Source organism: Lepidochelys kempii, chromosome 14 (assembly GCF_965140285.1).
Source record: "Lepidochelys kempii isolate rLepKem1 chromosome 14, rLepKem1.hap1, whole genome shotgun sequence".
In the NCBI taxonomy this organism is placed as follows: domain Eukaryota; kingdom Metazoa; phylum Chordata; order Testudines; family Cheloniidae; genus Lepidochelys; species Lepidochelys kempii.
In genome coordinates this window covers 47,009,836-47,037,067 of record NC_136393.1, presented here as the reverse complement: position 1 = coordinate 47,037,067, position 27,232 = coordinate 47,009,836, and the positions used below count along the sequence as shown (strand labels likewise).

General features: G+C 47.6%; 2 protein-coding genes across 12 annotated transcripts in view; one reads left to right on the top strand and one right to left on the bottom strand.

The window, feature by feature from the left end:
• The window catches only part of LOC140897918 (C-type lectin domain family 2 member A), a 44,209-nt gene that overhangs the window by 6,041 nt on the left and 10,936 nt on the right, over nucleotides 1-27,232 (bottom strand). For 3 of the 10 annotated variants that reach the window (XR_012154864.2, XR_012154872.2, XM_073311204.2), the window contains exons 2-4: nucleotides 16,402-16,506; nucleotides 4,001-4,345; nucleotides 2,394-2,504 (exon numbers count right to left, since the gene is read on the bottom strand). Coding sequence is in view for 1 of the 10 variants with exons in the window: in XM_073311204.2 (XP_073167305.1) it covers nucleotides 2,394-2,504; nucleotides 4,001-4,175 (286 nt within the window). In the remaining 9 variants the exon portion in view is untranslated. Of the gene's footprint in view, nucleotides 1-2,393; nucleotides 2,505-4,000; nucleotides 4,346-16,371; nucleotides 16,507-16,748; nucleotides 17,346-17,590; nucleotides 17,747-27,232 lie in introns of all 10 variants that reach the window. The other 7 variants (XR_012154868.2, XR_012154867.2, XR_012154865.2 and 4 more) reach the window with 7 other exon arrangements.
• LOC140897920 (C-type lectin domain family 2 member B) overlaps nucleotides 24,865-27,232 on the top strand; it is a 38,595-nt gene continuing 36,227 nt past the window's right edge. The window contains exon 1 of one of the 2 annotated variants that reach the window (XM_073311213.2): nucleotides 24,865-24,959. The gene's annotated coding sequence lies outside the window, so the exon portion shown is untranslated. Of the gene's footprint in view, nucleotides 24,960-24,983; nucleotides 25,238-27,232 lie in introns of those variants that run through there. The other variant, XM_073311210.2, reaches the window with a different exon arrangement.

The following is a 27,232-nucleotide window of genomic DNA, read 5'->3' as shown; positions in this document are numbered from 1 at the left end:
TGTAAGAATCTTAGTTTAAGATGCTCTGGCCTGGGAATGAGCTCCTTACAAGACACACAAGAGGGAGCTGGAAGCCGCACATCTGCTGGGACTTGTCTGGCCACAAGAGAGCACTGTTATACTGTCCCTATTGAAATGCCTAGATGCTCTGCATTGACTTCAGTGGGAGCTGGGATAGGGCCACGGCACTCAGCCCAAGGACATCGATCATGTTATTTAATTCCCTGCCTGCCCAACAAGGGCCTAACAAGATGGCAGGGTTATTAGAGACATTAAGAACCAAGCACGGCAGAGTTCAGGTTACCTCCCCCGCGATCACCTTAACTCTGCCCCCTTGCAGTGACACTGGCCTGCTCCGGTCACACGCTGAATAGGGAACTGAACCCCACTCTGCATAACATGCAAAGCCTATGTTTGTCTCTGAGGCCAAGCAGAGGAGCAGGGGTCTCAGGGACAGTGCTGCTTTCCAGGGGGACGTCCTGGGCAGGGGGAGGTTGGATATTTAGACTACCTGCAACTGGCTCTAGTACAGGGGTCTCAAACACGCGGCCCGCGGGGTTCTTCCCTGCGGCCCGCCAAGCTTCCCGCAGCCCACCCCGTCCCCTCCCCAGTGCGTTGCGTCCCCAGCCTGCTTCCAGGGCAGGGGTGGGCAAACTACAGCCCCGGACCAGATCCAGCCCCTCAGGGCTTTGGATCCGGCCCACGGATTTGCCAACCCTGTGGTGCTGAGGGACCCACGCCGCTCCGGGAAGCATGCCCCTGCCACCCCGGAGGCGCTCAAGGTAAGCGGCGCCAGGCCAGAACCCGAACCCCTCCTGCCCTGAGCCCTCTGCCTGCACCCCAACCCCTGCCACACCCCGCACTCCCTCCTGCGCCCCAACTCCCTGCCCTGAGCCCCTGCTGCACCCTGCACTCCCTCCTGCACCCCAACCCCTTGCCCTGAGCCCCCTGCTGCACCCCACAGGCAGGGGCGGGGGGCGATGCGGCCCTCAGGCCAACGTACGAGTCCTCATGTGGCCCTCCTGGTGATTGCAGTTTGAGACCCCTGCTCTAGTGACACGGGGAGTCACCTGCCTCAGGGATCCCGAGGGCTTCAATTTGTGAGGGGCTGGGCCGCTGCTATGCCAAGCCCTCCGTGCCAGAACAGAACAGGTCCTTCATGAGGAGCAGGGCTCTGATCGCCCTTGCACAGCACCGTGTCCAATCTAGGCGGTAACGATACTGAATAATAAACATGCATGAGCTGAAGGGCTCCATCGGGAACCCCATCACATCAGGCTAGAGAGAGGGTGGCAGCGTGTTTCCTGGGCTGGGCTTGGCACGAATGGAGAGGGCAGCTAGATTTTCTAGGAGTGTCTATGGGGGCAGAGCGAAGGTGGCCTGAATGCCCAGAGTGCTAAGGGCAGCCTGGGTTTTAATGTTGAGGGGGTTATTTGAACTGCTGTTCTTGCCAGGCCCCAGCAGGAGGAGCCAGGGGAACGTAGCAGCAGCCTTAACCCCGGCAGAAATGAAGGTCTGTGTGTGGTGAATCTATAATAAGGTTCACATTTAGCAGCATGAATAGTGTCAACAGCGTGTGCCAACTAGAGCGGTTAATAGCTGAGAGGGAAACCTCCCATCTTCGTTCCAACTTGACCGGGCAGGTTTAATTCCCAGCTGTGCTGTAAGAGCGCCCCCTTCTCCCCGACAACCCCACTGACTAATCAAGCCTGTCTCAAAGACACTGTAGTACCTGCAAGCCCTGTCCTGGGAGTAGCCAACAAGCAGGGAGGCCGGCATGCGCAGAGCAACACGGGACAGGTGAGCTAGAGATCTTGTGGTGGGACTTAAGTTCAGTAGTGTGAACGTGTGGGGCAGAAAATGAAACTGCCCCTCTCTTTCTGAGACTCTCAGGTTCTCCGTCTCTGCGCAGTGTTGGCTTGTTTGGAGACATGCGAAGACTCATTGTTCGTTAACCCCACCAGCGATTTCCCTGACAATTAATTTTTACTGGCTTGAAAATTCGCCACCTAACCTTTGGTCTCGTCAGAAAACGCTCCCAAAGACTTCCTCACCCTCTTGATGTTTCTAATCATTATCGAACACATTACACTTGCCATTCTAGGAGCGGTTGGAAAGTGTTATTATTTCATAACTGAATCGCTTCAAGTTTCGTTCCCTCTGGGCTCCAGGTGTAAGATGGGTACATTGCTCCAGGTGTAAGATGGGCCATGTGTGTCTGAGCTGTACAGAGGGAGCGATGGGCTCTGGGACAGAGAATCAGAGATGTCTCATGGGAACCCTTCCTGAACCCAACGCTGAAGCCAGACAGGCTGGGAGGGGAGAACATGCACCTGGGACAGCTCCAGGATGAATGGGAAGCGCAGAGGAAGGCAGGCAGGCTGGGAACTCACCTGGCAGAGTTGCAGCCAAAACAATGACGGCAAAGAACAGAAGCACTGCCATACTGGAGACACAGATCAGGACTTTACACACGAATGGGTCCCTGAAGGGAGATTGAGAACCTGAAAGAGAAGCCAGGCAGGTTCCCACAGCTGCTCCACAGCAGAGGGTCGGGGAGCCAGCGTTAGTAACCACCAGCATCGGAGCTGCCATAGACCAGGAATTTATTTGTATCACTGGTATGTGTGGGCGCATGGACATTAGTTAAAACCATGCAGAATCCTAACACCAGCCTCCCCAGATCCCACCGAGTTACAGGGATCTCGGCTCCTGTTAGACGATAAATGGGGCTAGTTAATCCCCCTCTTCCAGGCCAGACTCTCCTGGAGCATCGGAAGGGTGAACGGCTCCCTGCTGTCAGGGATGGGAACGGGTCTCACCCTCCCCTTCCCTGCAGTCTGGGCCCCAAGCTGTGTTCAGGCCCCTGCCTGGGGGCTTAGACTCTCAGGCACTGAGCCCCCAGGCCCAGCTGCACTCAGCTCCTCTGCCTTATGCCAGGCAGCTCTGAGCCCAGAGCAATTGAACACATGACCCCCTGCCCCTCCCTCGGTGAGTGTGGGGGGAAAATCTACTATCTGTTCATAGAACATTTCATTCTGATTCCTCCAGAGAGCGGAGAAAGCGCCTTGGCATCGAGACTTCAGACCCTCTGAAAAATGAAGGAACGGGGAACAAACCCCAGCCGCCCCTGTGTGAAAGAAGAACAGCTCTATGACCCCACCCAGCCTTCCCCAAATGCCTAGAGCCACGTTTTCAGAAGGCCCAGGGGAAACCATGCTCGAACATGGGCTGTGGCCACAGGCCTCCTCAACGGAAGGGAGAAATTTCACACTGTCCCCATACCCTGGCTCCTCGCCGTGCGCAAGTGGGGGGCCCTGGATGTGCCACAGATGTGGCCAGACTGTAAGGTCTCTGGGACTGCCATTGTGTGTACGTCCGTCCAGAACCCAACCCAGCACAACAGGCCCTAGGCTGCCTGGTCTCTAGGTGCTGGAACAGAAATACAAGAATCTGCGAGGAGACCTATGCTCTCCCGTTTGAAAGTCTGGCTCTTATGGTAAGCAGAGGGAAGAAGGGATGGAATGAACACAGGACAGGGGCCAAGTGTTTTAGATGCAGACCCTGTAATGCGTAGGAATAGGGCTAGCGCCCCTTTAAATAGCTGGTGAGCCCTCCAGTGGTGCTCACTGTGTTTTAGGTTTGAGAAGCCGGCCCGTGCAGCAGTGTGCATGTAGCTGGGCCCGGTGTGTCCATGTGTAGTTAGTACACGTGGATATTGGGCACCCCACGGCGTCCTGGGGTTGGTTCAAAGCATTTTGGTATCTTTCACTCTCTAAACAGGAGCGACACGTGCCCACCCAGAACTGTTCATCCACAACCCCCCACCGCACATAGAAAAAGGTGGTTACAGGTACAGGCTGGGTAACTGCCTCCAGGAGCCCACTGGGGCAATCAGGGCCTTGCTACCTGGACAAATGCAAGGAGACGAACCCTCAGTGGAAGGAGAATTTGCATGTGTGTCCCCCAGCCTGTTCCCTGATCATGAAGCTGTGATTACCTGGGTTTTGTTCTCTCCTTACATCTCCATTCCTACTTGGCAACTCCTTTAATAATTGTTCTTGTTGAGGATTATTTCGAGTTTCCATCTCCCCTCCTGTCTCAGGGTCTCCATTACAAGTGGGGTGCACCTCTCCTTGCGGACTCTGCTCAGTAGAATCTGCTGTTTCCCCCATCTCTCCACTGACACACACAGGTTGCTCTGATCACCTCTGATCCGCGCCTCCCCGGCTGTAGCGAGAGTCACTCCGATTCCTCTCCCCCTGCAGCTTTCAGTTCTGCGCAGAAGCGAAGGTGTAACACTCAGAATAGTTCAGGGCACAGCAAGGTCAGTTCTTGTCATTCCCTGTTTGGTCCAAGAACATAAGCATCACAACACCCAGTTAGTTTTTGGCTTCTGAATTCTACTGCACAAGTTGAGAGCCCGCAGAACTGATCCTAATCCACCAGCAGGACCCAGACCCTGCCAGAACAGCTCAATGGCACCACAAACATTCACACATTTGGCACATGGATCAGGCCAGCTTTTGGTCCCAAATTCAAGACTTTGCCTAAAGGAAAATGACAGTTTATTGATGCAGTCTCTCCCCATGCCCTGGAATCCACCAACATTCAGCCCCTCACCCTGCTACTCCTAACAAGTGAAGTTCTTACCAGGATAACAAGAGTTTTTAATCTGACATTGCTCGGCAAGAACATTTCAAACCCTGTATCCAGCATCTAGACTCAACTGGCTCCTGTTTTTGGCCCAGAACCTCTAAATCACATCAGTAGCAGGTAACAGACCTGGAAGTCTCCATTCACAGAAAGTCATTTACCCTTGGTTACTGCTATTCCCCCAAGCATGGGCAGTCATGCAGTGCCTCCTATCAGATCTAGCAACCAAAGAGCAAGAAGTTAGTGAGTGTCTGCCTGAGAATCTTGTACATGAAACTCACTAAAATATACACCGTTTTTGAGACCTCAGTGCACTCAGTTGAACCTCATCATCATAAGGCATTTTTGATCCAGCAGTTAAACAGATTCTCCTTCATACAAGTTTGTATTCATAGTTGGGAGATTGGGGCTAGATCTGGAAAAACAACAAAAAGCAACCCACCCATTCTCTTTTCTTGGTGAAGATAAGCAGCACTCTCATCCCCTTCTACAAATCTACTATTGTAGTCATCGTTTTCCTGTGTTGAAAGTATCGGCCTGGCACTGTTCCAGTAAAGGGTCAACAGGAAGATTTTGCTTGTTAGGCTAAGCAGAATTAAATTTTTATAATTTCAATGGATAACACTGGTTTACTTGTAATTTGTTTTATATTTATCAATTTAAATTTTCACAGCTGTGAAGAAGGGGGCGGCTGGGCATTCCCAGCTTCTGGAAAACAGAGACCACGGATACTCAAGAGCACGGTGTTGCATCCCTGCTCATCCCGGCTAACAGCCATCGATGGACCTATCCTCCATGATCTTATCTAGTTCTTTTTTGAATCCTGCTAGCGTCTTGGCCTTCACAACATCCTCTAGCAAGGAGTTCCACAGGTCGACTGGGCATTGTGTGAAAACACACTTCCTTTTGTTTTGAACCTGCTGTCTATTAATTTCATTGGGTGACCCCTAATTCTTGTGTTATGAGGACTAAACAACACTTTATTTACTTCCTGCTCACCAGTCATGATTTTACAGACTTCATTTTACTCGTCTCTTTTCCAAGCTGAAAAGTCCCAGTGTTTTTAATCTCGCCTCATATGGAAGCTGTTCAATGCCCCATATCATTTCCATTGCCCTTCTCTGTACCTTTTCCAATATATAGCTTTTTTGAGCTGGGGCGACCAGACGTGCACACAGTATTCAAGATCTGGGCATACCACAAATTTATATAAAGGCAATAGGATATTTTCTGTCTTGTTCTCCATCCGTTTCCTAATGGCTCCTAACAGTCTGTTGGCTTTTTTTGACTGCCACTGCAAATCAAGCGATGTTTTCAGTGACACCATGCCACTGTTACTCCTGGGGGGGGATTCTGCGTCCCTGTGGGGTAACACAATTCATTTGGCCTGCATTTTTCTGTGCCCCCCACGCAGAAAAATGCAAATAAATAAATTAATTTTAAAAATCAGCCTCTTCCCTGGGAGCCCAGCATGTCTGGAGGATCAGCCCCAGAAACAGGGGCATGGAACCGGGTGTATGCGTGTGCCTGAGTGAGTACTCTTGGAGGGAGCGAAGCATCTTCTTTACGCAAGAGGCAGGCTAGAGGCACAAAGAGCAGCCCTGCCTGAGTTAATGGATTCATTCTCTGAGGCACTAGCTGTCTGCCTTACTGTAGTAACATTGCTAAAGTTTCAGAGTAGCAGCCCTGTTAGTCTGTATCTGCAAAAAGAACAGGAGTACTTGTGGACTTAGAGACTAACAAATTCATTACAGCATAAGCTTTCGTGGGCTACAGCCCACTTCATCAGATACAAAGATATATATAGTACACACACACACACAGAAGGTGGAAGTTGCCATCAAGTTGCGATATAATTGCTTAGATAAATGTGTGTAGATATCTATGTTAGAAAGTGATGAGTGATGTTTTTCTTACTTACTAGACAACAATAATGATTTGTTGCAAGCTCTGTTTAGATGGAAAATCAAATTCAATTATAAATTCACTAACATTTTTAATTTATTAGTTAAATACAACTACCTTAAATGTGCTGGGTAGGTAAGAAACATGTTATCAAAATGTTTTGCATTTAAAACTGATTTATTAAACAAAGTACTCTCAAAAGTCAGGGGTGACATGTGGGGGGCCCCCCCCAACAGGGGCCATTGCCTCCACGGCGGCAGCCCCTGCTGGCCCCTCCCCCCAGTAGCGGCGCCCTCATTTAAACCCGTTGCTGGTATCTAGAGTTAATGAATTAAGCTGATTGTTTCTGGTCACTGTTTCCTTCAAGTTTTTTAGAACTAGGAGATCTCATCCTGTTACATCTAGTTATTATTCATGGATTGGAAGAAAGAAAACATAGAAAAGCTTGTTTTTCCAACTAGGAACGAACTAGGCAACAAACTATTTAAATAAACTGAAATGAAGAAAATAGTCTCTCTGAACCAGAGGCTACTGCTGTCAAAAGCTGGTTTATCATTTCAGCAACCTCTGGTTCCAGGTGCTTAGCCAGTGCCTTCCACCAGTTCAGTGGTTTGCCTTTATTTAAGACCTTGCAGAAGACAAGCTCTGCTTAATTCTTTTTAATTAAGAAATTATAGTATGTTTAGGTTCTAATTCTAACTCAGGTTGTCAATTTCAAATTTAACTTTAAATAGCTATATTTTTTAAAAGAAAACCGGTATTTACTTTAAATAACATTTGATTTTGTTTTTAAAAACTGATTTCTATCCATCCCTTTTTAGAGACATTAAAATGTTTTCACTTCTTCTATCCTCATTATAGCACTAAAGAGCAGAGTTAAGTTCTCTCAGAAAGGAGAATCTTTCTATTATTAAAATACTGAGGGGGGTAATGAGCATTAATCCTAAAAATACATGTATATTCAAAGGTAGCCTGTACACAAGACGGCAGTGATCTAATAACACAGGAAGTTCAAAGAATCTGACAAGGCAGAGTTTGGACACCCAAACCTTAACACATTTAGATTGCTTTCAAGTGTAACCATAATGGTAAATTCCTTAGATTTATACATTCCTTTTGAGATAATGACAACATCCCAGCAATGTTGTTTATCTTCAATTACTGATGTGTGCTCTCAACTGGAATGCCATTTTAATGCAGTTTTTGACGAAGAATCCACACATGAGGTTCTTCCCCGCGTGTCCAACTTCCTTGCAAAGGAGGAAGTTGAGACCAGTTTCCCACCTACACTAGTTGATTTTTCATTCGGGTTTCTTTCCCTGCTGTGTACCAGGGCAACATTTTAGTTACGTGATTAACTGGCAGCTCTTTGTACAGCATCTAGCACTCTGGGGCTTGTCAGAGTGTACTTTGGTGGCAAGCCATGGCACAATCAGGGGGCCTACCTCATTTCCTCCTTTCAGATAACCTAAGGACTCTTGGACAGGACCTCTTGCCCCAACAGTACCCCTTCCCTGGGAAAACCTAAATCCCAACACTCAATCCACTGATCACTGCAGTGCAAGCAGTCATTAAAATCCCAGGACATCTCATCCCTTGACGCCCTACATATTACATGTCTGCCACACCTGGACTCCGTCAGTCCTCTTCTATCCAGACAACCACCCCAGTCCTCTGCTGGGAGATCATCTATGAAGTGAGCCGTAGCTCACGAAAGCTTATGCTCAAATAAATTGGTTCGTCTCTAAGGTGCCACAAGTCGTCCTTTTCTTTTAGTCATATTTAAACAGTGTGTCAGGGGAAATATTTAAGATTACTCTCCCAGCGAGTAAGTTAATATCAGGGCTGCCACACGGGCTGGACAGGAGGCGAGGCGTACAGAGAGAGCGAGCGAGCGTGCACGCCAGAAACTACACCCGGGTGTCCTGCACAGAGCCGCTCCCCTCCCACAGCAACACCTGCATCGTCTCCTCCTGTGAGGGTGAGTGTGATGCGCGGCCCTTTCTCTACCTCGGGGGGCTGGCTGCTCACCTTGCCAAGCGCCCTAGGAACAAGCAGGATTGGCGCTAATGCGAAGGAGCAGTGGCTGTGGGGGCTAGACAGGGCTCTCTGCCAGTCCCAGCTGATGTGCCTGTGTGATCCTGCCGGGAAGGGGGTGAGGGTGCTGGTCTGCCGGCCCTACAGCAGGCATGTGGTGTCCTCCCGCTGTGGGGCTGCTTTAATTCACCCTCACACAGCAAAAACCAGTGGGAGAACATTTTAATCTCCCTGGACACAAAGTCACAGACTTGAAAGTTGCCATACTTCAAAAAACCCCTCAAAAACAGACTTCTGCGCGAAACTGCTGAGCTGGAATTCATTTGCCAGTTGGATTGTAGCACACTCGGCCTGAGAAAAGACTGGCTCACGACAAAAGGTTCTCTCTCTATTTTGGCATTCACAGCTTCTCATCAACTCGTAGGAATGGGCCACATCCCCCCTGACTGAATTTACCTCCTTAGCACTGGTCCTCCACATAGTATTGCATCACCCCCATCTTTGCAGGTATACGTTTATTCATCTGCCAAACTGCAGCTTGCCCCTCTGCATCCGAAGAAGTGGGCTGGAGCCCACGAAAGCTTATGCTCTAAGCCAGCGGTGTCCAATACATTCGCCGCTAGCCACACGTGGCTCATAGGCTATTGAATTGGGGCTTATGCATGTGACTATTTTATATAATGTGGCTAATAAGAAAAATTCAAAACCACAAGCGTGGCTAGCATCACATTTCTATTGGAGGCCGCTGCTCTAAGCGATTTGTTAGTCTTTAAGGTGCCACAAGACTCCTAGCTGGTTTTGCTGAAACAGACTAACACAGCTCCCCCCGACATATGATGCAACATGTACGCTGTGGAGAGGAAGTGAGGCTAGCGCCAGCGTTCCTGAGTCCCCCTCTTGTAGACGGGCTTAACCCCCTTTCCCCCCCAAACACTCTTACAACGAGCTTCCCCCGGGAGTAAGATCCCTGCTCGCTCCACACATCCAGAAGCACCCGGGGAAAAGGCTGCTCCCCTGGGAGCCTTGGTTCACAGCTCCGTGCAAGATGACTTCATTAGTTCCCACCAGATTCAAAGCCTGCTGATGGGTTACATTAAATCACCCGTTTTAGTATCACGTGCTGCCAGGAGCCGCTTGGAGGCTGTCCAGAGAATCACTGAATTGCGCCGTTCAGCCCTAGGGCAATCCCGTGGAAGAGGCGTGCGGAGCCGCTGCTGCACCCCCACCTCCTGCTGCCCCGGGCCGCCTCGGGACACCACCTGGGCGGGACCCTCCAAGGGCCGGCAGGGTTCAGCCCCGCGGCTCTGCGCTCAGCCGGGACCGCGCCTGCGGGGGCACACAGGAGAGGCAAGTCCCACTGGAGGTGACCGGATCACCTGGCCCCGCGCTGCCGCCGCCCCGGTGCAGGGCGCTGTACAAGGCAGCATAAGAGGCGGCCCTGGTCCCGCTGCACTCCAGGGGCGCCCCCCGCATCACACCCAAAGCGCACAATAGCCCCGCCCCGCCGCAGGGGCAAGGCGCCCTGGCCCCCCGCAAGAGGACACGGGGCTCAGCGGCGACCCCCCATGGAAAAGACGAGATCCGCTACTCACCCCGGCCACATCAACCCGGCGCCTGCAACCCAATCTGAGCGCAGGCCGGCAGCCGGCAGCTAATTAAAGAGCCACTTCCGGGCCCGCCCCCGAATCTGATGTCCCAAACCTCCCCCCCCGCCGCCACTGCGGCAGCGGTTTGCAAACCCCCCAACACACACACAGAGCAGCGAGGCACTGTCCAAAAAATCCCCCCATCAGCGGGCCAGCTGCCCATCTTTTCTGGACACAGTGGCAGGCAAGAGGCAAAATTACTTTTTTCAGAGTAACAGCCCTGTTCCTCTGTATTCGCAAAAAGAAAAGGAGGACTTGTGGCACCTTAGAGACGAACCAATTTATTTGAGCAAATATTATTTATTTGAGCACGAAAGCTTATGCTCAAATAAATTGGTTCGTCTCTAAGGTGCCACAAGTCGTCCTTTTCTTTTAGTCATATTTAAACAGTGTGTCAGGGGAAATATTTAAGATTACTCTCCCAGCGAGTAAGTTAATATCAGGGCTGCCACACGGGCTGGACAGGAGGCGAGGCGTACAGAGAGAGCGAGCGAGCGTGCACGCCAGAAACTACACCCGGGTGTCCTGCACAGAGCCGCTCCCCTCCCACAGCAACACCTGCATCGTCTCCTCCTGTGAGGGTGAGTGTGATGCGCGGCCCTTTCTCTACCTCGGGGGGCTGGCTGCTCACCTTGCCAAGCGCCCTAGGAACAAGCAGGATTGGCGCTAATGCGAAGGAGCAGTGGCTGTGGGGGCTAGACAGGGCTCTCTGCCAGTCCCAGCTGACGTGCCTGTGTGATCCTGCCGGGAAGGGGGTGAGGGTGCTGGTCTGCCGGCCCTACAGCAGGCATGTGGTGTCCTCCCGCTGTGGGGCTGCTCTAATTCACCCTCACACAGCAAAAACCAGTGGGAGAACATTTTAATCTCCCTGGACACAAAGTCACAGACTTGAAAGTTGCCATACTTCAAAAAACCCCTCAAAAACAGACTTCTGCGCGAAACTGCTGAGCTGGAATTCATTTGCCAGTTGGATTGTAGCACACTCGGCCTGAGAAAAGACTGGCTCACGACAAAAGGTTCTCTCTCTATTTTGGCATTCACAGCTTCTCATCAACTTGTAGGAATGGGCCACATCCCCCCTGACTGAATTTACCTCCTTAGCACTGGTCCTCCACATAGTATTGCATCACCCCCCTCTTTGCAGGTATACGTTTATTCATCTGCCAAACTGCAGCTTGCCCCTCTGCATCCGAAGAAGTGGGCTGGAGCCCACGAAAGCTTATGCTCTAAGCCAGCGGTGTCCAATACATTCGCCGCTAGCCACACGTGGCTCATAGGCTATTGAATTGGGGCTTATGCATGTGACTATTTTATATAATGTGGCTAATAAGAAAAATTCAAAACCACAAGCGTGGCTAGCATCACATTTCTATTGGAGGCCGCTGCTCTAAGCGATTTGTTAGTCTTTAAGGTGCTACAAGACTCCTAGCTGGTTTTGCTGAAACAGACTAACACAGCTCCCCCTTGATTGTGCATGATAATCAAGTTATTGTGTAAAGAGTTGTCACTTTGGATGGGCTATCACCAGCAGGAGAGTGAATTTGTGTGTGGGGGGTGGAGGGTGAGAAAACCTGGATTTGTGCTGGAAATGGCCTAACCTGATGATCACTTTAGATAAGCTATTACCAGCAGGACAGTGGGGTGGGAGGAGGTATTGTTTCATATTCTCTGTGTATATATAAAGTCTGCTGCAGTTTCCACGGTATGCATCCGATGAAGTGAGCTGTAGCTCACGAAAGCTCATGCTCAAATAAATTGGTTAGTCTCTAAGGTGCCACAAGTACTCCTTTTCTTTTTGCGAATACAGACTAACACGGCTGTTACTCTGAAACCTGTTTTCCAAATGAATTCTTAGCACCTCACACTGTGAGGACCTGCTCCACTTTACCCACTCCCATCTTCCTGTTACAGTGTGAAAACTTAAGCCACACAGAAGGCTGCAAGATGTGCACATGCAACCCTGCTCCTTGGTGGGAGCTCGAGGGCCAGATTAAAATGTCTGAAGGGCCGGATGTGGCCCCTGGGCCGTAGTTTGCCCACCCCTAGCTTAAGCAGAACCACCCATAGCACTATATGCAGCTACTGTGACAGGCGGGTGGGCCTAGGCCTGCCCCCTCACCCAAGGGGGAGGAGCCAGCTGGACCCTGACCACAACTGAATGCTGGGGACAACAAAGGAAAAAACAGGGATGGGAGCGCTATCAAAGGTTGAAAATTAGAGATTCGGAGGGGGACACCAAGCAGAGAACCCCCGACAGCCCCCACCGCTCCTCAAAGATGTCTAAGGAGTCAGCGGGCACTGCCCAGAGGAACTCTGCCCAGAGTCATGGCTGTGCAACGGACCAGAAACAGGCCCCACAATCACAAAGCAAACCCTGTCCAGCTTCCTCCTCCTCCTAGAGTGATGGATGGCCACCTTGGTTGAGGAGGAGGACTCACAGCTTTGTGGGGCTACAGATGGGGTCTGCACAGATCAGGAGATACGCAGAGAAGTGCAGCCAGATCCTCAGTAAGAGGTTCTGGAGGAGCCGGAAGAGGGGCTGCAACCTGACGCACCCTACATAGATGTGCACCAGGGTCTCCCTCTCGCTGCAGAAGGGACAGGCCTCAGGGGAGTTCATGAACCACGCCTGGTCCATGCTCGTGCTCACAGTTCCATGGAGGAGCTGCCAATTAATATCCCTGGTGGGTAAAACTGGCCATAGTGGGGAATCAACAGGGCTCTACTCACATGTAATAATTTGCAAGTTTAGAGCCCAAGAGAGTGGAAGTTGGGCGATAAGAGGGGCATATCAGACTGCTTAAAACTGGGGAGGGGAAGGATTATGGTGGGGCTGTTAATAACAAACTGAACAGAAATGTAAAAGAAAAATTTTTTATTTACTTCAAAGCCGAATGAACATTTGGGAAAAGGCAGTAGCTGTAGGAGATGCAACACTTCAGTTAAGGTGTGAGAGCTGTTGTGACAACTGGGCCTACCCAGTGTACCCCTATTGTGAGCTTCACTGTGAAAAAAGATGTGAACGTTCCTGAGAGGTTCCAATAACCATGAAAAATAGGAGAACCAGAAAAAAAAAGCTGGATTAGTCTAAACCGAAAAGGCCACATTAATAAAATCCAAGGGCTGTTAAAATTACGCTGGGTAAAACCGATGTGGAACCAGAAGCGAATAAACCACAATTAGTGTGACCGATATTAAGCCTAATTGCAGACAAAATAAGGACAGGGATGAACTACGATGCCCACTTTCCTGCTCCTTGGGTTTCCTTGGGGAAGCGGGAGGGGGACGGGACATGATCAGTTCAGATAGTTCACTTCTATTCTCCCTCTCATCTGCCCATCCTGCCTTGCAACACAGCTCATCCCCCGAACTGCCAGCAGCATCGCCATTCATCTTGACTCACCTAAGGACTTTCTTCCTGAGAGGAAGGCTGGCTGGCTGGCCATAATCTTGTTCAAGGAATTTTGTTTTCATCTGTGAGTGCTGAAAGTCATCACATTATCATGCCACGCAGCCCTCAGCCCACCAGTGGGCGTATTCAACTTCCCACACTGCAGAGGTATGTAAGATCCTGCATCATTTTCCCTTCCCATGTTGTGTTATCTTATGCCCCCCTTCTTTTCTTTCCTTCTACCCTCTCTCGCATTTTCTAGACTTTTCACTGAATCCTGAAGTCAACCATGCTGGGTTCATCCACGCCTTCCTGATCTAAGAAAACAAACAAAAAAACCCCAAGCAAATAGCATTCCTGACCAAATCGGTAAGCCACAATCCAAAGAGCAGGTGTTGTCGTTGACTTGTCAGCCAAAAGCCATCTACTCCTAACTAACCAGTGATCCAGCGTGCCAAAAACATGAACAAAAGCCGTATTTCACCCATCTTTTCTATCTCCTCTTCTCCAAATTGTGTGTCTGGTTGTTACAAACAAGATCCGTAAATACCCTTCATACACCAGAGATGAAAGTAAAATTAACCTTTTCCTTTTCAAAGAAAGGCTATTCTGCAATTAGAGACTAATATTTTGCCTCCAGAAAAAAGTTTTAAAAGTTTTGACTGCTTGTTTTGCATAATCACTCACCCAATTTCAGTATAAATGCCTGTTTTAATGTCTTGATCTTTCTTCTCTTTAATCAATAAACTTTTAATTTAAATAAATGTTTTGGGGTGTTTGTCAAGTAACAATATGTACACAAGAGAGCTCAGAGTACATCCTCAATGACCCCTAACAATCCCCCCAGCAAAATCAAGGACGATCATTCATAGTACCCAAGGCAAAAAAAACAAACCCAAAGAGATATAACAAAACAAAAAGCACACAAGCTTTCCAGGTCACATTTAAAAAGGCGTTTGGCGTCCCTCCTTGCAGGGCCCCTGAGCCTGACTAAATCAGCCACCAGGAAATGGACCCATGAAACGCTCTTTATAACTGAGCTGAAAGGGGGTTTATCCCATCTACGCTGGCAGTTAAATCAGATTCCCCTCCCCTTTGGCTTTGGGGGCAGAGGGACCCTTTGCTGAGATAAGAAACTGCCCTATTGCTAGCATCTCTGGGCCACGTTCACCTTTGGCCTGTCCTTTGTGTAGTCATTTACACCAGTGCAAAGTGAGTGTGAAGTGCAACCAGATCAGAGGTAGTGCTGTCCAGTGGATAGAGGGCTGGGCATCAGGAGACCTGAGTGCTATTCCCAGCTCTGCCACTGACCTGCTGGGTGACCTTAGGCACATCACTGGACTGTGCCTCAGTTTCCCTTCCTGACACTTTTTGTCGGGTCTATTTAGAGTTAGCTTTTCATGTGTGTTTAGTGTCTCACGTGCTGCAGCCCTGATCCCATGTGGCACGGTATCAAATGCCTTACTGAAATCTAAGTAAATTAGATCCACTGTGTTTCCTTTGTCTAAAAAAATCTGTTACCTTCTCAAAGAAGGAGATCAGGTTGGTTTGGCACGATCTACCTTTTGTAAAACCACGTTGTATTTTGTCCCATTTACCATTGACTTCAATGTCCTTAACTACTTTCTCCTTCAAAATTTTTTCCAAGACCTTGCATACTACAGATGTCAAACTAACAGGCCTGTAGTTACCCGGATCATTTTTTTCCCTTTCTTAAAAATAGGAACTATGTTAGCAATTCTTCAATCATATGATACAACCCCTGAGTTTACAGATTCATTAAAAATTCTTGCTAATGGGCTTGCAATTTCGGGTGCCAATTCCTTTAATATTCTTGGATGAAGATTATCTGGGACCCCCGATTTAGTCCCATTAAGCTGTCTGAGTTTCGCTTCTACCTCAAATATGGTAATGTCTACCTCCATATCCTCATTCCCATTTGTCATGCTACCATTACCCCTAAGATCCTCTTTAGTCTTATTAAAGACTGAGGCAAAGTATCTGTTTAGATATTGGGTCATGCCTAGATTATCCTTGACCTCCACTCCATCCTCAGTGCTTAGCGGTCCCACTTCTTCTTTCTTTGTTTTCTTCTTATTTATATGGCTATAGACCCTTTTACTATTGGTTTTAATTCCCTTTGCAAGGTCCAACTCTACTTGACTTTTAGCCTGTCTCACTTTATCCCTACATGTTCTGTCCTCAATAAGGTAGCTTTCCTTGCTGATCCCTCTCATCTTCCACTCCCTGTATGCTTTCTGCTTTTTCTTAATCAGCTCTCTGAGATGCTTGCTCATCCAGCTTGGTCTACAACTCCTGCCTATGACATTTTTCCCCTTTCTTGGGATGCAGGCTTCCGATAGCTTCTGCAGCTTTGATTTAAAATAATCCCACAGTATGCATCCGATGAAGTGAGCTGTAGCTCACGAAAGCTTATGCTCAAATAAATTGGTTAGTCTTTAAGGTGCCACAAGCACTCCTTTTCTTTTTGCGAATACAGACTAACACGGCTGTTACTCTGAAACCTTTCCTTACCCAGTCTCCCCTCAGAATTCCTCAGTCCTGCTTCCATCTGCAAGTCTGAGCTTTTCCCTTCAGATGCCTCATGTCTTTGCTCCATAATCTGCTCAAACCCCTTCCTAAACTCAACCAGACTTTCCACCTTCATCTCCAAACCGCGGATCTTTTCCTCCATCAGCTCTATCAGATGGCATTTCATGCAGATAAAACTCTTACCAGGTATCCCCTCCAGGATCATGTACGTACCGCAGCTTCCACATCCAGTCATCCTCATTGCGTCTTCCATGACATGGGTCACTCCCACTGCTGCCTCTGTAGCTATCATCGCCTTCCCACCTACATCCTGTTAATCTGGGAAACACAAACCACATCAAAACACCACCACCCACAGCAAAAACAAACCCCAAAAAAGCACCACAATACAAACTCCCCCTCAAACTCCCCTGTTTACAGCTCTGTTTGCTGGCTTCTGTGCTGCTGCCTTTATAGGACCCCTAGTCAGAGAAGCCCTGCCCCCTAATCAGGGCTCAGCTTCTCTCCCAGCACAAAGCTCCTACAAGCCTCTACACATAAAATACTACAAATACGAATACCTTCTTCTCCCTGTTCTCAGCTGTTCTTCTGTCCCTGATTACTGGGGTCGCCTTGAATCGAAGCCCTCGGTACGGAGATATAGAGCTAGGAGGTACCTAGCTAGCAGTGTCACTAAACCTGTCTGCACGGTTATCCGCTCAGCACTGGCTATTCCCGAGGTCCTGTCCCACAGTGCACTGGGCCCAGTGCATTGTCCCAGACCAGCTCCTCTTTGGTTGTTCCAAAATCCTGTTCAGGAACGCTGAGGGGTTCATCCCCAGGACTTTGAAGTCAGCAGCAACTGCTGCCCCACACAACTGGCAGGGAACCGTGTGTGATGTCACAACATCTAGGGTGAGCTGTCGCTCTGAGCGCTGTAGGACTGTGCTCTGGTGAGGCTCCGTGACTGAGGTTTGACTAGTCACAAGATGGGAAAAATAGCACCAAAGAAAACTAAGGAAACTGGTGCATAAATAGCACTCCAGAAAGCTAAGGAATCTGGATCACGTGGCTTCTCAGTATTTGTAGAGGAGGCTTGTTTGAGACAGAAAGAGGTCAGGTGGATAGGGTTATATCAACCCTGCTTCCAGCTTGCCGCTTGGGGTGTTTTCAGGGAGCTGGTGAAGGCAGAGACAGCTGGGGTTAGGATGAATGACTGGGCTATTTTTTAGGTCTTTGCAGGTGACAGGAAAGAATCCCACTGGGGTTCAGGAGTGGAGGATAATTCAGGTGCCTGAAGTATGCTCAGTGCTGATGAAGAAGGGGTGAATCTCCTGAGTGCCAAAGGCCCAGAGTAGCAGAGTTAGACCCATAGAGCCAGATCCCGCTCTCATTTACACCAGTTCTGGGGCACTGAAGTTACCTCAGAGTTACCTTGATAACCAGGATGAGAATCTGGCTCTCAGCCTCCAGGGAGCAGTGAGAGCTGCCCTTCCCTCACTGCCCCACCCTCGATACCGGTTTCTTGATCACCGCCAGGGTACAGCTGGATTCGTAAGAAACACTGTAGCCTGCAGGGCTGAGATACAATTTTGCTTTGTTCAGCGTGAATCCCACACCAGCCTATGAAACCTACGGTGAAAGTTCACAGTGTTGGGATGCCCCTGTAATTACACCCCGTGTCCCTGGTTTTGGGAATAAGTGCACAGCTTCTGCAGATGCTAACTGGTGGAGAGAGGCTTGGGGGGCTGGGGAGGGGTGGCACTCCTGCTCACTGCCTGAGGCCAGGCTTCCTGCTTCGCAATGCAGAAGAACTAGTTTGTCAGCTGCTGATGCTGGGCTAATACACTTGCTCAGGGTTATAAATTAATGTATGCCCCCTACCATCCGCTCTTGTATTTGTGCTAAAGGGATCACACCTAACAACTACACCCTGCCTCAGAGGCATTGGGGAGAGACTGGGAATTCCCTAGGGCCTTGATCTAGAGATCCAGGATCTCAATATTAGCCACAGATGTTAAAAAATAAACCCTCCTTAGGACTATAGCCCTTAAACCCTTAGCTCTAACCCAAAGCTCTTCTGATCTAGTCTCATCACTTTAGGATCCACAGTATGAAACACAGAACTTCTTTTGAGATAGTAAAGAGCTTTACGTTCGCTTCTACCTTCTCTAGCTCTATAACTCTGAGCAAATCAGTTTGTCAAGAACGATGACACAGTCTGTGTTTTGTGAGGGCGCCATCATGAAAAGGGGGGAAATAAATACCAAATGCTACAGACAGAAAAGTGTGCACAGCTAGAGAAAAAGCCCTTGCTAGCACTATTTGGATTTTCTGCTTTCTAGCCCAGATGCCACTCCGCCTGCTTTTAAACCCCAGTGACTCAGTTTCCCTAGAGATTTTATTTTGCATGAGGTGAGGCAGAGTGAGCTTTTAGCACCAGAATGTTTTTTTCTGTTGCTCTATTCATGCACAATCTTACCAAAATATCACCAAGAGAGGAGGCTTCCTCTTTACTCAGAGTCCCAAATGGGCTTTGTTCTAAACAAGTCTTATTTGAGTATTTGTTATTCCCTTTGGGTGCATTCTTGTGGTCAATTCATTTCCTTTTTATGCCTCTTTTGCTAGTACAAAAAGCACTCCATTGCAAAGCACTGTTAAACACCACCACATACAGCTGCAAAGCTGGCTGCATCTCAGTGGTGCTTGAAATACTTCCTTTATTACCTACACGGCCCAATCCCGCTTCCCTTTCAGTCAACTGGCCTTCCAATGGGACCAGGAACAGGCATCTAGTTTATGAGAGGTGATCACTTTAAAAAAAAAATCTTGGCAAGTGATTTTGGGGTCCCAGTTTGAGACACCTGAAAGGGGCTTTGTTTTCAAAAACTGCTGAGTACCCACCCTCTGAAAGTCAGGCTTCTTTAAGTTCTCACACCCAAGGACACCAGTCACTTTTGAAAACCTTGCCCAGGTTTTAGCGCTTTGGAAACCCTTCTTCTTTTAGGGTTGCCAAAGCGCTAAAATCTGGTCTCATCCAAAGCCCATTGAAGGGTCTCATCCAAAGCCCATTGAAGCCAACGGAAATACTGCTGCTGATTTCAGTGGAGTTTGGATCAGATCCTAAATGTGTAATCCATTGGGGGCCTGCTGCTGAGGTCAATGACAACTCTCCCATCGATTTCAACGGAACCCTAAATTATCTATGTGACCATTTCTCCCCTCTCCCATGTAAAGATTTTACATCCTAATAGATTTGGTCACTCCCACCTGTGGGAGTAATTTGTCAGATTCTCTGCTAAGTTTTTACATTTCAATTATTGGGCCAATTTCCAAATAGTGAAGAATGGGGTTAAAGTTAGCACAGAGGGAAATTCTTTCAGTTTAGTCTACAAAAGCTGCACTATTTCAGTAGCATGGCTCCTTCTCCATGTCTTGAAGGAAGGGAAAGTGGGGGTAGAAATCAGCTCCGTGCCCAGTGACATAGGTTGGCTAGATATGAATTCAGGATATTCTACGTGTCCAACACAAGAGCCCCACAGTCAGTCCATCACAAATCACCAAAATGCAACAATGGAAATTTATCAGGCTGGGCATGAAATATAACTGATATTTAATACAGACTTCTACATGTCCTGGTGGAAACATGCTTATAAGGAAGTACAACAATACTCAATATTAATAGTACATAACATACCACCAGGACTTCTGTGTTTACAGTCATTATTTTGAGGTCTTATTGATCAGTTTTGTTGTGTTTTTTGTTTGTTTGTTTTTTTAACGTAAGGGCAGAACCCATTTGTACTCTCCCTGAATTGAGGTGCCTGATGTTCATGCTCCAATATTTCAGTGATTCCTCTTTGGGATGCAATCAGACTTCAGAAAAAAAGGCAGACCAGCTACAGTGGGGAATAAAAAATGGTTCAGACAAGCTGTGAGAAAGAGCACCAAAGGAGTCACCCCCATGCACTACGGGCACCAGAAGTTACAATCTGGAATAATACTAGGAAGGAAAAGGACACAAAATCAGGAGACTCCATTGTGAGGGATGAGATTTTTCCCATACCCCCTGATGCATCCTTCTCTCAGTGAGAAAACATCTCACTACTATATTTTACAGTTCTAGTCCCAAACACTGAAGCTTATTCTAAAGGCTTTGGCAGTGCTGGACCATGCTGTAAAACAGCACAGTCTTTCTTCCTTTTTTTTAAATGAAGGATCAGAGAATAATTCTGGTGCCTGCCCCATCCCTCAGCAGGCTCAGAAGTTTTCCCTCCCAGCCCCTCAGTTCTGCAGAGAGTCCCACCCCAGCGAGATCATTGAAGGCTGTGAGCTCAATCTCGAGTCCCCAGTACTCTTTTTACTAAGTCCTCCCTCAGGGCTATCCTCTCATCAGAGTCACTGGACTGAATTCTTTTCTCATTCGCTCTCAGTGTGAATCGGGAGCAACCCCACTGGAGCCCCTGGGCCTGATTCTCCTCTTGCTCACCCTGGGCATATATAAGGAGTAAACTCCACTGAAGTCAAGAGACAATCAGAATCAAACATAGGCTACACACACTGGTTTAACCAAAATTGTTTTTTAAATAAATGTAGTTAAACTGATGCAAACTCCTGGGTGGTCATTCTTAAAGCGGTTTACAACTGCCTTATATCAATTTAATTTAATTCTGTTGCTGAATTTAGCTTAATCGAGAGAAGCTAGTTGTAGACAAGGCCCTGTTGGGAGTTTGACCTGAGCAGACTAGATGAAAACTGAGTAAGGGCTTCAGGAACTAGCTAAGTGCAGGGGTGCCTAGTGGGATTTTCAAAAGCGCCCACAAGGCTAGGTGCTTTGTAAACCCCACTAGATGCCTAGCAGACCCAGTACGGCCGTTCTTATTCACTGACACCATCTGTATGCTCAGCACTGTTCAGAATATGCCAGAAAATATAGTCCCTGAGCCAATGCATATAAAATGTGTAGCCCTGGATAAGGTGGCTCAAGATATTTAAGTCTGAAGTGTATAATTATTGAACATGTTAATATCTATGAGTGGAGGCGCTGATGGCAACAGAAATTTTACCTGATTAAGCACTGGAAGATTTGACCCTCCAACTTCCTTTCTGGACAGCTCTTCCTCTTGAGCTCATGTGCCTGTTTATTTTCCTTTCCTCCCTGCAGTGGCCCTGATATATCTCAGAAGACTCCGTTTTTTTCTCTCAGCTTTAAAATGTGGGATTTTCCTGGTGTTTGGTTTTAAGTACTCTCCTGTGAGAACTGCAACTCAATCACCGTAGTGTTTTTCTTAAGAGCCTTCAGGAAAGTAACTAGTCTCAAACAGAAGTGAAAGCAGTGTTTTCAACTCTCGTGATTTTGTCACGAGTCTCACAATAATTATTGTTTTCCTTAAAGCCCCGGCTCCTGGAGTCAAGTGGAGATGTGAGGATTTCAGCCTTCATTCTTAAAGAACAAGTAAGTTTCTGGCCCTTGTAGCTGTGCAGAAAGCTTCACAACGTGACCCCAGTGCACCCTAAAGGCTCAAAAAGCAGAAGGCAAATAAAAAGAATACTACATCTATTATTTTTACAAAATATGATTTTTAAGCCAATCTCACGATTTTTGGTGAGCCTGACTCATGATTTTTAAACATTTGGGGTTGGCAATACTGTGAAAGTAACTTGAAAGTGTCGGTTTCATTCCTGTTTAAAGTCAATTTCTGGTCTATTCTATTTAGTACGGTAACACCCCAGGCAGGTGCAGGTATAAACTCATGGGGGCTTTGCCCTAGTAGGATGTTTTCAAAAGGTAAATGATCTATTCCAAGCTTGGTGAACTTCAAGAAGTAAGTGGCTTAAATGGTAGAAAGCAATCTAGATTTTTCTACAATTGTTGTATTCAAGAGTAAGAATATACTTTAAAATTTTAAACCTAACCAGTGTCCTTTAAGTGACATGACACAAGATATTAGAACGTGTTAGCATTAGTGCTGAGTATTAGAGATATGAGAGAGAGGGAGAGGGACAGGTAATTTTCTAAGTTATTGTCTGCAAAAAAACGTAGAGTTTTCAGTTGCCTAAGTAGCCCCTGCTATCACAGTTAAAGTTGTCCCCCCTTACCAAAATCTGAAACGGCATCCATGACTGAGCGTGATCTTACTCTGCAAAGATCTTCTCTATTTTTGTCCTTGCTTGAAAGAGCAGGAAGGGCAAGGAGTTCACGACTTTCCTTATTTCCTTTAACAATCTTTTATGCCACTGTTGTGGTTACCACGGCTGACACTCTCTTCACTTCACACTCAGCAATAGGTTTTTCATAAGAAGTCAGTCAATTCAGGAAATAAGCAGCCCACCTGCCACACAGCTGTACTGGGGGTTTTTAACCAGTATTTCAGAGGGCCTGTCCACACGCTAGGATAAAAGGGGTGGTTCAAAAGTGTGAGAGCTAACGTGCTTAAAACTCTAGTGTAGATAGGTCGCATTGTATTTCAACATGTGTTAGCTGGTCAAGGTAAACGACAGGCTACCCACAGCTAGCACATGTGACAATGCAACTTGCCCTGTCTGCACTGGCATTTTGAGACGTGTTAGTTGTCAAGTTTTAAACATACCACTTTTATTCAGCATTGCCAGCCCCAAGGATTTAAAAATGCTGAGGCAGGCCTCCAAAAATCGTGAGTTTAATAATAATACATGGTGGGTTCTTTCTTTGCCGTCTGGTTTTTGAGCCGTTAGCAGTCACATGCAGTCACAGAGGGCTAGATATTTACTTTTTCTTTTAAAATGAAAGCTGAGATTCTGTCTTCACTTGACACCAGGAGCTGTAGCTGTAAGAAAAAACACTAAATATGATAAGACTTATGATGTTATCATGAAAGTTGGCAATACTGACAGGCCCAGACAGTGCTATTTTATGTGGTGGTGGGTTAAACAAACTCAGCAATAATCAGACTTAGCACATACCTCTCACGAATCTGGCACACTAATGGAGAAGTCGACACAACATAGCAGTGGGCTAGGTCATTACCACCATCCCCATTTTACAGATTGGAAAACTGAGGTAAGGCAAGTTTATGTTGTGTCAGGCCACACTGGGAGTAGAAGGCAGCGCCTGCACTAAAATTTGGGCATGCCCAGTTCCTCTAAAAAAGATACACATTCCCAGACTCACAACTCTGAAAACCTTCTAAGCGGCCTCTTTATTTGTTCCCTGTGGTTCTGTTATACACTTGTTAAATGCATTAGGACAGGCTATTTACCTAGTTCCACAGTTTTAGACCCTTTCTGCGTCTGGTTTCATAAGAACAAAGAACATAAGAATGGCCCTACCGGGTCAGACCAAAGGTCCATCTAGCCCAGTATCCTCTCTTCTGACAGTGGCCAGTGCCAGGTGCCCCAGAGGGAATGAACAGAACAGGGAATCATCAAGTGATCCATCCCCTGTCGCTCATTCCCAGCTTCTGGCAAACAGAGCTAGGAACAACATTCCTGCCCATCCTGGCTAATAGCCACTGATGGACCTATCCTCCATGAATTTATCTAGTTCTCTTTTGATCCCTGTTATGGTCTTAGCCTTCACAACATCTTCTGGCAAGGAGTTCCACAGGTTGATTATGCATTGTGTGAAGAAATACTTCCTTTTATTTGTCTTAAACCTGCTGCCTATTCATTTCATTTGGTGACCCCCTAGTTCTTGTGTTATGAGAAGTAGTAAACAACACTTCCTTATTTACTTTCTCTACACCAGTCATGATTTTATAGACCTCAATCACATCTCCCCTTAGTCGTCTCTTTTCCAAGCTGAAAAGTCCCAGTCTTATTAATCTCTCCTCATAGGGAAGCTGTTCTGTACCCCTAATAATTTCTGTTGCCCTTTTCTGAACCTTTTCCAAATCCAACATATCTTTTTTGAGATGGGGCGACCACATCTGCACGCAGTATTCAAGACCTGGGCGTACCATGGATTTATATAGAGGCAACATGGTATTTTCTGTCCTATTATCTATCCCTTTCTTAATTATTCCCAGCATTCTGTTTGCTTTTTTGACTGCCCCTGCACATTGAGTGGATGTTTTCAGAGAACTGTCCACAATGACTCCAAGATCTCTTTCTTGAGGGGTAACAGCTAAAGATTTCCTTGAACCTTTCCTAAGGAATTGCTCTATCTCGGGGTTTTTACTGCTGCCTATCCCTGTAATATCACAACGCCTTCAGCAGGGAAACAGTGATGGGAATAAAACTCCCTAGTGGGCTTAATGGAGTCTTTTCCCTTTCTGGGGTACAGAAACTCCACATAGGGCAAGGTTCTTTTTCCGTTCAGTTCAATGGTTGCATTATGCATTTGTTTGAGGTCTTTTTGTTTTTATTTATTTGTTTAAATACCAGTGAATGTCAGTGAAGTTACAAGGACTTACACCTGTATGGTCTTAGGTATGCACAGTGGTGTGAGTAACAAGATACATATCCCCTAGGCAGTGAAGGATCATTTTTTTCTCCAATTGTGGCATCTTCAAACTACAACCAGGTTTTCTTGTTACAGCTGTTAGCTAGGGGGGGGGAAGTCCCCCTAGCAACAGAGGCAGAGAACTTCTGGACTTCCCCTCTGCTGTTTACCCAGTGAGGTGGGGGACTTTCCCTTAGGAGAAATCATTTATCACGGGCCTTGCTATGGGCCCTGGAACCTGTACAAACCCATATACAAGAAGTAGGGTCGGGACCGTAAGCAGTGCCCTTGAACTCCTCGGTCCTACGTATGTGGGTGCAGTTACACAGTATATGTAGGACTGAAGGGAGGGGCGCCCTTTGGGTGTGAGGTGAGTGCTTCCGTCGCTCCAATGGGAACTCCCCTCCGCCTCCCATAACAGCCCACTGGGAAGAGGGGGCCGCACCGCGAATTGGGAGGGAGAAGGGGGGAGCGGTGAAGTCCCCGCCTGGGATCAGGAGAGTGGAAACCTCAAGGGGGGAGGAAACACCGACGGCATCCAGCGGCAGGCGGGCCCGCCCCTCTGGCTCTCGCCCCAGAAGCGATCGCGTGGAGCGGCCCCGGCAGCAGCGCTGTGCCCGGGGATCTTCCAGCCCCAGCGGCGAGAAGGTAGGTGGGGGGCTGCGCGGGAGCGCCGGGCTGGGGCAGCCCTTTAACCAGCTGCGCCCGGGACAGCTGAGCCGGCGCGTTAGGAGCGAAGAGCGGCCAGGGCTGCCCGCGTCTCTGCGCCGCTCCCCTGCCCGGGGAGGCCTGGAGAGGGGCCGGCCGCGGGGGGGGGGGGCGTGTGTCCGGGGGCAGATGGGGGAACTGGCGCCAGACCGAGCTTGGCTGGCTGGATGCCGCCCCCGGCCGCGGGATCACACCCTGCTGCAGATCTGCGTGCTGAGGTCAGGGCCAGCTTGTTCAACGCAGCCAAACTCTCCAGCTGCCTCTTCTGGGAAGAGCCAAATCCATTAGCCGGGGGCGGGGGAGCCCTTTGGGAGAGGGGGAGGGTATTTTTCTGATGCCTCCCGAGTTGCTTTTTTAACGCCGGCCGCCCTTGCTACTTTATCTGCTGATCTCGAGCTGCCTCTGGTCCTCATATCCACTCCCTTAATTCCGGAAATCAATTAACACACTCCCACCAATTAAACACACCGCAGCAACCTCCCTGCCCTGAGCAGGCAGCGGACACAACCCACGGTCTCCAGCCCAGCTCAAAGCACACCACAAAAATCAACCGGGCAACATCCACTTTTATGCTTCAATTTTTTGTTAAGAACCACAGCTATAAAACTCTCCATGACATTCCCACTCAGCATTTCTAGATCCCGTTTAAAATTCGTTTGGAAGCAAATCCCAGAGGCTACCGTAAGTGAATAATATTAGGCAAAAAATCATCCCCAAACCCAAAGAAATTTATTCTAATAATCTGCGATGGGTTCCAAAAGATTTTCTTAAAAAGGGTAGCGTCACAGAATTCTTAGACATACATACTCTGCACTGTTAAACACATTCATATCAGAATGAAAATCTGACACAGATCATGCAGATAAAGAATTGCAAAATCTGTACTCGAAACAAAGCATAAAAAGAAAAAAATCAGATTGCAACATAACCTGCTCACAGAAGCTGCTATGCAACACTCATGATTCCCTCTCAGAAAAGAGAACTGAAATCATGGCAAGGTAGACTCAAAATAAAATCCTGACTATTGAAGTCAGTGGCAAAACTCACATTCACTTCAGTGGGCCCACGGTTTCACCAAGATTGCTTAATATTACTGCTAAAGCACAACAACTAACTGAAAATCATAAGCAGCAACACCTAATAGATACAAAACCATCACGAAAATATATGAGTGAAAAGAAATCTTGTAACGTTTTTAAAAAGTGTTTTCTCCCTTTCAAAATTGTTGGAGAGAGATTACAATTGGAATTAATTACAGAGAAGATTATTAAACACATTAAATCTGAATAGGTAGCTTCAAAAGTCACGAACGTTCTTAATATCTCACCATAGCCATGTCTTCTAAACAAATATTTCTTAAACCTCCAATGAAAAAGTGACAACTTTTAGCAACAGCCAAAAACCAGCAGTAAAATGTATGGCTTCAAAGTACACATTCTCAGAGGCTATTTCCCCCCCTCCCCAAGACAATGTATTTTACACAGCCACTGCCCTAAACCAATGAGGTCTTACACCAAGGAGCAGACTCACTATCACCAACCTTGCAAATTAGAACCCCATTCCTGCAAACTCTTACACGATTAACTTTAAGCACATAAATCAGGGGTTCTCAAACTGTGGGTTATGACCCCTTGGGGGGTTGCAAGGTTATTAAGTGGGGGTTACGAGCTGTCAGCCTCCACCCCCAAACCCCGCTTTGCCTCTAGCATTTATAATAGCGTTAAATATAAAAAATGTGTTTTTAATTTGTAAGGGGAGTCGCACTCAGAGGTTTGCTGTGTGAAAGGGGTCACCAATGCAAAAGTTTGAGAACTACGGACATAAGTAATCCCATTGATTTCAGTAGAGCTAATCATGTGCTCAACTAACAAATAAAGTTTAAAAGCTTGCAGAATCAGGGCTTAGATCGCAAATGTCCTGTCAGACTGAGACACA